Source organism: Aptenodytes forsteri, unplaced genomic scaffold, assembly GCF_000699145.1.
Source record: "Aptenodytes forsteri isolate BGI_AS27 unplaced genomic scaffold, ASM69914v1 Scaffold105, whole genome shotgun sequence".
In the NCBI taxonomy this organism is placed as follows: domain Eukaryota; kingdom Metazoa; phylum Chordata; class Aves; order Sphenisciformes; family Spheniscidae; genus Aptenodytes; species Aptenodytes forsteri.
In genome coordinates, this window is record NW_008796112.1 from 1374489 (window position 1) to 1386014 (window position 11526).

At 36.4% G+C, this 11526-nt stretch overlaps 1 protein-coding gene across 1 annotated transcript in view; it reads right to left on the minus strand.

The window, feature by feature from the left end:
- The window catches only part of VGLL4 (vestigial like family member 4), an 89579-nt gene extending 78533 nt beyond the window's left edge, over window positions 1–11046 (minus strand). The window contains exon 1 of the mRNA XM_009287055.1: window positions 10980–11046. Within this exon, the coding sequence (XP_009285330.1) occupies window positions 10980–11043 (64 nt within the window). The 5' untranslated portion in view covers window positions 11044–11046. The remainder of the gene's footprint in view (window positions 1–10979) is intronic.
- Window positions 11047–11526: the final 480 nt, after the last annotated feature.

Here is an 11526-nt window from a genome sequence, read left to right on the forward strand (position 1 = left end):
CTCCAGACCCCTCACCAGCCTCGTTGCCCTTCTCTGGACACGCTCCAGCACCTCAACATCCTTCTTGTAGTGAGGGGCCCAGGAAAATTAAGCCTAGTGCATGTACTAAAATTGTTTGATTTAAAACAAGCACACACACAAAAGACTATTTCTGTCCAACTACTGTTTATAATTTCTCTTTCTTACAAAGCAATAAATATCTATCTAAAGCAAACTTAATTTCAGTGTTATGAAAGTATTATCACCTAATACAATACTGTTGTAGTGGATGGACAAAAATACTCTTGTAATACAGTGTAGTGTTCTTGGGGACCTTTTAATGAATGTATCGTTAAGTTTAAAATCAGAACAGAAGGGGAAAAAAAAAAAATCAGAGGAGAGTAATAAATCACTCTTCAATTTGCTAAACAAGAAGCATTTCTCCTTTTAAGCTTATGGATGACAGAAGTTTCTGTAGTGACATTGTTTATAGCTGCATAGCAGATTTGTAGCCAGAATTATGCTTACACAAGTAATTGATTTTTGGTTCAGCAGCAAAAGAGGGGAAAAAAACAAAAGCAAGTAATTTTGGTGTTTGCTTCTTGGGGGAGAAATATGTTCTCTTCAGTCTGAAACAAAGTATTGCTGCTTTTTTTTTTTTCCTTAAACAGAACAAAGGCATGAGTTAGTAAAACAGAGTGTGATAATTGACTGTATCCTCCTTTTATTTCATAAGCCCTTAATTAGGACACTCATCTTGGCCTGGAAAACCCATGTTCAGATCCCTCCTCCTTCAGGTCAGAATTTGAATAGCATACCATAAATAAAGTCTGGGTTCCCAGCAAGGGAAAAGAAAATACCAAACATACGCTCATTAACTAAGAACTTGATATTTCTATTTACAACAGAACTGTAAATATTCTGTGATCATTTCACTAAAGACTATATAACCGAAAAAGGAGTAAAGATTGTATAGGACCACCTCAATTTTAACACTGCACTGCTTCTAAAAGAATTGACTTTACCACATTAATACTGTTTTAACATACTGTATGTGTATAAAAACTATGTATTTAACTAAAATCACCTTTTTTTCAGCATAGGGTTTTTAAAACCCTAACTGAACACAAAGTTTACTCGGCCCTCCTTTCTTAAACAGAATCTTTTCATTCGCTTACAGAAAAAGGTACCTCCAGATTTGCCTGCCTGCATAAACAAAACCAAGAATTGCTACATTGCACCAAAGGCATTCTCTTTCCCAAAAAGCCCTGCTTTGCCATCTGGAAAATGAATTACAGTCACTCCAGAATGTATGGCATCTGGTGGGCAGAACCTGAGCAACAGGAGGGACAGCATGACTGTTGGCAAGAGGCAACACGGAAGTTGTAAAGCGCTCTATTTCTAACCTTTCCAGACACATGGATCAAGTGTTGAAATAAGTACCTACAAAAACAATTACATAAGGAAAAGTAGATAAACAACAGTAAATATACCAAATCCGAAGAATTTTCTGCAATATTTTAACTCTTTTCCTCTTACTAATTCTGCCCCGTATGAACACTAGCTTTTCATGGGCGACACTGAGATTTCTAAGCTTGTCGTGATTCTCTGTGCTTTTAAAGATGTGGAAAGAACATCCTGGGAAAGCATCCTGCATTCAGTAGTCAGCCTGCAGTATTTCTAATTAAGGAAGAACTTTTTTTTTTTTTAATGAAATAAGCCACATAATATTTACCACATGAAGAATGGCCAGATTTTCACATGCTAGCATATTCTGCCTAGCTGTAAAAAACAGTCCATTTCTGTAGTTTCAGTCACGGCCAGAAAACTTAACAGACAGAACCTAATGACTGAATAATTTCCCTGCATTGTTTCAAAATTCAGGATATAACAAATATATATTATTGTAAAATATACAAATTGAGCACAAAGTTCCAAGTACGGCATTTCAGAAACTACAATCATTCAGAAGCATGTGCATTGACAAGTTCCATACGGTTATGTATGTGCTATCACGCTTAACAATATGGTATTCAGTCAGCTGCAATTGTCAGAGCAATGGTTGGTATCTGATGACAAATTCCATTCTAGTAAGAAGATTCCTTCCCCTCCGTTTGCCAAACAACATTTAAAGAGATAGTGTTTCTGTAAACATCACTTACTTGGAGGTAATGCCACCAATCACTGCAAATATTTTATCACCAATTAGCTAAAAAGGATTCCGAAAGAAAAGACATATTTTCTGGCTGACGTTGCTCAGGAACCCTGAGCAGCCTATTTCCTGAGCTGGTGCAGCTTGGGTAGAAACATCTGGTATGTTAAAGGATGCTACAACATGTTCACAATCTGTAGGCAGCTGAACCTCTTGCAAATGTTTTTTAAAATTAATTCGAAAAAAATGTTTAGACACTTTTGTTCCTGAAGACATTACCATCACTCCACTGATTATGCTAATAGTGTTCTACTGCTATTAAAATACATCTAGCGCCAAGCAGACAACTGCCCCATTTTCCAGCCTATTTAACAAGTTGAAAACATAATTCTACTCATTCTTTATTTCCTTGCTGCAATAAACTTTGAGGAAAAAAAGGGTGAAGCTTTCTGGAGGTAAGAATAATTTTTTATTTCAAAACAAAACAAAACAACCCAAACAACCAGTTCTCCAATTTAACACTCCTACTTTAAAGAAAACCCTAAAAATGATGAAATGGCCCTAGCACCATTTACAGGAAGCTACCCTGCGAAACACTAACACAAACAGCTACAGGCTTTTGAAAGACAAAAAGCAGAAGGTCAGGAATTCAGCCATTTGGGTATTTTACTGAAAAATAGATTAACTGATATTTAAAACAGAGAAGATATTAGTATTTTCTGGTCTGTATGGCTCATAAATTTAAAAGCAGAACACTATGCATGTTATTACTCAGAGAGTTTTATTATTTAAAGCTTTTGGTCTTCATACAGCAACAGCAGATGATTCAGGCTGCATCTCAATGACCGAACCACATATGTTTTTCCATCACATTATTACTAAACTGAAACATCACACTTCCATACTTTTCCCCCTTTCAGTAAAAAAAGATGATTTATGCCACAAATTCCGCTCCAAAACTAACAGGACTCCCCCTCATCCCACTGATGAAACATTACGTAAATGAGTAGCTGACAAATCTACTTTTAACACCTCTCGTAGCTGTTGAGGGATTTTTTGCTGATACTGCTTCTTAGAATGTAGCTTTTCCTCCAGAAAATTTAAGTTTCTCTTTTGCTAGACATCACAGATAAGCTCTGACCACAAGCACAGTTGCTAATTCATAAAAGCTATTCAATTACTTAACAGCGCATTAATTTCTGCAGTTAAAGAATTCGGTATATTAAACTCAGTTGCAGAACACCAAAGTCTAACCATACCTCTAATTTTCAAGACCTAACTCTTTGCCTGTATCAAATATCTGCCTCTTCTCTGAGCCAACAGACGTATTCATCCAATCACCAACCTGGTAAAAAGACAACCAAATCAATATTTTAATTTACCATAAAAGAAGAAACAAACATCCACATGGAGAGTCCACTTATTTTCATACGAGAAATGATCACGAAGCACTTCTTGCCCTCCTTTCAACCCAACAAGGGAAAAGTCTTCTGAAGAAGTAGTCAAGCTCTAAATGAAAGGTTGCGCTGGACTGGTTAATAAGAGACATCCAAGAGTTGACAAACCCTGATTAAAAATCCCAAAACTTCAAAAGCACTGAAGAACAACATGCATACAAAATACTGTTGAATTTACTTACAGAATGGAAAAGAAAAATCTGGGTTAACGTGGTTGTGTTGCCCTCAACCTAGCCAAGTAGGATTTCAGCAACTATTGTCCTACAGAACAAAAAGTAGGAGATTAAGATCAAAAATGACTCTTCCATTTACAGGAGGAGTCCTGAAAGTCATAGGAAGCAAGATTTTTAGTAGAAGCATCACATACAACTTTTCATTATAAGGGAGATTTTTATCTAGCCTAAATTGGGAAAAAACAAGACAGTGATTTAGTCAGGCCTGCTGGCAATGGTATCTTAAGGTTATCTACAATGACTGACAGCTTGCTCAGGTAAAGGAACAGAAACTAGCACGATACTCTTCAAAGGAAAGAATTTCTTAAGGGTGGTTTCCCTGTAAGCAATTTTATGGTGCAGCTATGAGCTACTGCAAAAGACAATAACCAATTTATTTCCCGAATATTCCAAAAGCGACAAGCAGAAAAGGAGAAGTACTGCCCACCCACTGAATTCCACTTCCACGGTAGCAACAGTGTTCATGGCATCAAACTCTGCCAGGACTTTTTTGCCAGGTTGCTTTGCACACCAGTAGAGCTCAGGCTTCAAAAGAAGCTATGGCATTCGCAGCGCGGTGAATAAGGTGCCACAACTAGGAATCGGGAAACGCGAGTTTCCGTCTCTGCTTCTGAGGCGTTGGCTAATCAGAAGCAGCCCCGTATCACGATAGTGGTGCTCTGCTTCCAGCCCTCGACGGCCTGTCTTGAGAACAGGGACTACCTTTTCCCAGGTATTTGTACAGCACCAAGTACTACAGATAACATTAACATTCTCAACATTGTCACAGTGAAAAAAATAACCACAAACTACAGAAATAATGGCAAAACAATAAACACAAAACAGAGAAGTGGTGATGTACTAAACTATTAAGTGTATTATACCTATTACTGGGGACACAAAATGAAGAATTCTAGCATGAAGGGAAAATAGTTTACCATCAAAAAACAGTCTATATGAGAATTAAGGGTCAGTACACAAACACATTTTAGATTTCAAAAGAACTCTAAACATGCTCCAGGTTGCCCTTATTGAACCAATTTGATTCCCTTCCACCCCTAAAACAAACGTTCCATAAATGATAACACTGAAATATCTCTTAACTACAACATGCAGTTAAGACTTTTTCCATTTATTTCTTTGTTACAAGACTTGCTATTCTGGACATATATGTGCAAATAAAAATAGAAAGGGCAAGTCACATGACAAGATTATGTTCTGTTGGAAATTTTTCATCTTGTTTTAAGTAATACTTTGCTTTATAATATTTATCATCCTTACTACAAGCATGCATTATTCCTTCCAGTTCTACCTGGAATGGGGCGAACTTGTGAATAGAAAATAAACAAGGACTGTGACATGATACTGCTCTTTCACTTCTGTGTAAAAATGCTATCACTGTTTCCCATTTTTCTGAAGCAGATGAATCTCTAGAAAACAAAACAAACAAAAAAAAAACAACCCCAAGAAAACTCCAACCCCCCCCCCAAAGCAAACCTCAAATGAAACTCATCGTTGAGCCTGTCCTTGTACTAACTGCATTCATATAGCGAGTTCCATGCAATTCCTCACTTTCAGTCAGTCAAAAAACCTTCAGGATCTTAAATATTTTCAGTGTTGATTTAAGTGCTCACACAGTAGGATGGAAGCTATTTAAACTTCTGCAAACATTGATATTAAAACCTGCCTTAGGCTCACCGCCCATAGTTTGCTATAAATTTACAAAACAAACAGTCGTGTAGGTGAAAAGTCCTGGTGATGCTAGAAATATTTCATCATTAATATCTTCAACACAAATAGCAACATTCAAGTCTAATTCCACTATAAATATTGCTTGTTTTGTATTTAAAGACTGTAAGCTGACAGAGTCATCATCCTCTTCAAGAGTGTTAAAAAAAAAAAATGAACTGTTCTCAACTCAGCCTTAAAGTAGTATCTTTTGTAGGATCAGCTATCCAAAACAACTAATCGTTGCATATTTATTAATTATGAGATGGTAGCCAGCACAAAATTCATTCTCCTAACTGAACCAATTGATATGAATGAAGAACAGTAAAAACTGGTTTGTAGGTCTTGTCTACACGAGGATTTTATTACAAAGTGGATTAGGGCAGGGATTTTAAAGCACAGTAATTCTTCCATACTAGAAATATCAACTGTATGGTCTAGCTTAATTATTTGAAGTGGATTAAACTAAACCACATAAAAGAAACTGTTGCCAAACAATAACAGCGTTCACAGGCAAGAAGTGTGGAATAGCAATTCCAGGCTTCCCTGCATACAAGGATGACGCATGCGACTGATGGTACATGTGCAAGAAGCATGGCTTGATCAAAGATCACCTTTTTTTTTTCCTTAATGTAGTCCTGTATCAGTTTTTCAAAACAGAAATCAAGACTCCACAGGTATGGATTTGGTACAATGCATTAGAACACAAAGCTATTACCCAGGACTTTATTGTGCCATTTATTAGCTGTTTCCAAACCTTCCATTTCCTTGTGGAAGTATATTTTCTTCTGTTTGCCAGCAACAGACTTTTCACTATATTACCCTGAGAGAGTGAGAAACAACATGTTTTTTCTCATTCATTCCCACATTCTTAAACTGGACTTGCATATTGGAGGGAAGTGTAAGTAAAGTGTTACTATAAAATCAGCAGAGGCTGAGTACACAGTGCTTTCAACACATTCTGCAAGTGCAAGTCCTTATTAGCATTTTCCTTCACTATTTTCTCAATAACATGATTATGCCTTTAAACCACTGTTTATTACTGAAAGACCAGTTCCCAAAACGCTTATTTTTATATGAGATAAATACAAAATTATAATCCTCCTTAATGTTTAAACACTTGCTGTTCAAGACAATTATGGGAAGAAAAACTGTACTTAAAGTAATTCTTTGTCTTTACCTAAATGCTACCAGCTTATACTGTGGTCTTCGAAAAATAGCCAGCTTGAATCCTGAGCCTATGAGAAATCAGTACGACCCCAGTAAGAACAGTATAAGAAAAGAGGAGGAACAGAAGAGTAATGAGTAGTATCAAGCATCTCATCGTAAACTTGATTTTTGCAACTGTACAACAACCCACATTCGACAAGGTTTCCAGCCATGAGAACATTAAAAAGACAGCATACGTACACAGGTCTTACAGGTGTTCACTTCATATAAAGCCCGCTTCTGAAGCGCTGAAAAAAGAAACCAGCAAAACCTTACAGATGCCACTTACAGATAAAATAGTTGCACATTACCTACTCTGGCACTGAACAGCTGCTCATAAACAGCACAGACTTCCTATATCCTTTCCCTTCACTATTGACAAGTAAGCAATTAGTGACAAGCCTTCAAGATGACTGGCTAATAATTACATCATTGTATGCTCTCCTTCCACTGAAGTGGAAGACCAAGCTTGGACAATAAGTCAACAACGAACTCCACTAGGAAATATCTTTATCCTCTCCTTTAACTGTTATCACCTCTAAAGGAGTGTCTGTCTTCTTTTGTTCAGCTTGTTTTGTTTTGCTGGGTTTTTTGAAGTACAGATCCACTATACCATAAGCTTAAATAATTGCTTACATCACAGTGGTAACAGTTACAAATACAAAATCACGGTAATCATTTCTTCTCTATAATTAATCATTTCCATGACAGAGTAGTTAACCAAATGTGTTTCATAATTTTTCTTTGATAACAAGTGCAGAATGATTTAAACTGGGAGCTGTTGAAATATAGCATAGTTCATGAAATAAAACAGAGATGCAATTGAAAGCAACATATAGTGCTAATGTATCACTGAAGGTCAACCTTATTGACATAGGTGCAGCTGCAAAAAAACCAAACCAAACCAAAAAAACCTCAAGATCATGTTCGTTCAAGAAACCAATAACCGTTCTGGGAAATCTACATAGGCATACATCTCATCCATTTCTTTAAGTGCTGGTAAGTTTAAACGTATTTGTTTTAAATAGACTGTGTTTTGTATATACACTAAGACACTTCTATACTACTTGGCACTGCAGGGAGTGCCCACAGAGGTAAGAGGATCCTTCACGTTAGAAAGAATTAAATTCATAGACACTGGTAATATTCCTCCTCTGAATACACCCAGACAAACAAGAATAAAATTAAATACCTACCAGCTTCAGGAAATAAACCTTGTTTTTTTAACAAGAACCTGTATTTGCACTCCTTGGATTCAGTAAATGCACTTGAAGGCTGCTGATTCATGTAAATTAGTTTGAAGCTGAGGTTGAGAGGGGATTAAAGCATACCAGGGTGTGAAAGTTTGCTCTTTAAGATGTTTGCAAGAGCATCAAGGGTTTGTGTACAAATAGTACTAACACTTTCAAGAAAAGAAGCAGTGAAAATTATTGATACGTATGAATAAGAGACCACTAACAACTTCAGCTAGCTTTATACCTTGTGTAGGAGCATACACAGTCTAACTTTAAAAATATTTTATATGCATTTTGCATATACTTCTCACACGAGATGACAGAGAAGTGTTAAGACTACCTTTATTTTTCTTATAAAAACTGTAATGGTAAACTACTTTGAAGAGGAACAATTTTGAGACATGATAGTTAAAATGTACATCTTAATTGCTTAAAATGATCTTTAAAAAGTGGCAAATCGGCAGTTTTCAACTCTTACATGGCATATAGCTTAGACGAGAATATCCGAGGTGAGTTGAATCGCCTTATCAAGTAGATTTATTGTTTCACTAGTGGAATCTAACCACTAGTTACTTGGTAGCACTGTCATGTCAGGATAGCATAGAGCTACATTTCCTTTGCTCTCCATTCAAAAAATAGGATAAAATTTCGATCATGAAATGCACAAAGGGCATCATGAGTTATCTGTTAGACAAACTTCTATTCCAGCACAAAAATAAAAGACTTGGGGTAAGACAGAAATGTTTCAGAAACTAAATTAATCTGAAATCCTTATTCAAAACTTTGGAAGCAGGAAACTTCATGATATCATTAGAAATGTCAAAAAGAACCCATTGGAATTTTTTCCAATGAATCAACAATAAAATTACCTGTATGTGTTACTTAAATACAAGAAACATCACCGAAATAAATTCAATAGTGTGTTCAGATACCGAGTATCTAAAAGTAATCTGATTTAAAGAAAAAAAAAAAGGAAAAAAAAAGAAATTATTACATTCCTGGTCATGACTGGAGTATTAGAAACTCTATGTAGAATTCTACATGTTAGACAAAGTGAATAGGGGATACAGAAATACAGACAGGACCACTGCTAGAACTCCAGGAGCAGCATGCTAGGCACTTTACTGGAAAGCTCAAGGATAATTGCTAAATTCAAGATTAAGGCTAACTTCAAGCTGTTAGTATCCACTCTGTAACACAGAGTGAAATCTGGCTGGTGCCGTTTCCACAAAAGCTGACACAAAAAAGTGCAAGTTCAGTGACTGGTCTGGACTACTCTTTGTTTCTTCCTTTCAGCAGCTTTTCATACTATAGCATTCTTGGTGCGCAATATGCACAACAACATGACAAACTCAGAGACAGCATAAGTTAGAAGCTGCAGAGTGGCATAAATCTAATTAAGTCTAAGTGGTAGGACTAAAGGAATGTAAATTAGAACCAGATACATATCAGCTTCCTCACATGCAAGTTGCACTGAATCAGACTTCCTCTGGATTCTCTATATCCAGCCCAACATTCCCACCCTGTAGAACTCAAAAATCAAACTACAGTCTTAGGCAATAGTTAACCAAAAAGAATGCATTTAAGCTTAAGAAAATTGGGAATACATATTCAAAATATATTTTTAAAAAAATTGAGTCAAAAGAAAATAGGTTAATCTTTAGCCTTTTCTACAAATACATGTTAGTTTACAAGAGAAATCCCCCAGGCCAAAATCACAGTTGAAATTATTTCCTCAAGGACTTCCACTGCTGTTCATTCTACCAGTAATAGTCAATAACTGTAGCAATCAACCACAACATCCTACTACAGTGGGATCAGTAAAAACTTGGTACTTACCCAGTAGCAAGGTGAACATGAAAGAACAGCAAAACCAATATTCATTATAAAGCTAAGAGCCAGTAATACAGAAGAGCTCATCAGGGTATGAAACCTTCATTTTACAAACTTCTGAAAGAGCAAGCTACTGTTATCTTGACTATTTGGATATACACAAAAATTCTGGGACTTGTTGTCCAAATACACTGTGTTTGTTTACTTTACAATTACTTTAGTAAGTTGACAAGCAACAGCAGGAAATCAATTCTTTTATTCAACATTCAAGGCAACTACTTTCAAAAAATATATACAGAATAAAGGAACAAAGACCAAAAGAAGAAAAGCTGAATTCATCTTAAAAGGTGATTTTATGCACAGAAGCTACACACAAAAGCAGTCCAAAATCCAAAATACCATTTTTCTAGTTAGCATCTATTCAGGGTGATACCCAAGATGTATACACTTCCTGAGTGCTTACACTACTCAGATAAAAACTGACATTTATTACTAAGCAGGCAGGTAACAATCTGATCTACAAAGTAGCACTGCAATTTGGCAGAATTGAAAATATTATTATAACATCAGTTAACCCATCTTAAACGTTTCTTGTGAATGTTAAAAGCAAAAATACTACCCAAATGATTGGCAACATGAGCCTCTGTAGCTGCAACCGACATCATTTACTATGTTAAAATCCTGTACTCACCTTTTAGTAGCAGTGAAAGGAAAATGAAGTGCTCGTTACTAATGATAACAGCCTACAGGAATCTTTGCAACCCACTCACGCCCACCCAGTTATGTGTTCTTAAATGAGAACAGGTCTAACTGATATTATGAGGGAGCGTGAGTTCTTAAATTGTCCTTAGTTTGACAGCAGTTCCATTACAACTTTTTGTCTACTAACAATGCAAATGCAGTTGGGAAAAAAGGGGCACTTTTATATGAATTGTTAAGTACATTTTCGAAATAACAGAAATGATTCTCTCTTGCATACTAACCAATTGAAATGCAACGTACCGTTTTTGCACCTGAGGAAGATGATCTCTGAAGGGTTTCTGAAGACATTTTTCTACTTGTCTTAGATTCAGTAAAATGCAAAGATCGATAAAGCCAGCATCTACACTGATACATAGTGCAAACATAAAGCATCCGGATCCAACAAAGTTAGAGAACTAAATTTCAGACTTACGTTTCTCATCATCAGCATGTACTAGAGATGCTGCTCTCGACAAAACATCCAATGGAGTCTCCATTCCTCTCTGGATCCTGGAAAATTCAGAGCCAAAGTTTCAAAGAGTAAACTCGCAGAGTCCTTACAACAACATACCAGGTGGTATGTCACTTGTTCATAGCATACACACATCAAGTATTACAGAAGGAAGTAGTAATGAACAACAAGAGCATGACGCCAGAAAGAATCAAAAAATCCAGGTTTCTGCTGCTCTCTTCCTGTTATACCAGCACAGGATTTGTTAAAACTAAGTCATTGCTGAAAACGAGGAAACACTGGAATTAGCTCTCCCACCAGCTACTCATCCAAAACAAACCAGAAGACCAAATTCTCAAGTACTTGACTGAAGCTGATGACCACTGCTCATGTATGTTGCAACAGGGTTATCTGCTATACGTTGTAAGCGTTTTTGCCTCCCACATGCCAGCCTTCCATCCCAATAAATAGCTACTTGAGACAATATCCAAAGATGCAACTCATCTGAAGTGAAGACGACAGCTGGCCT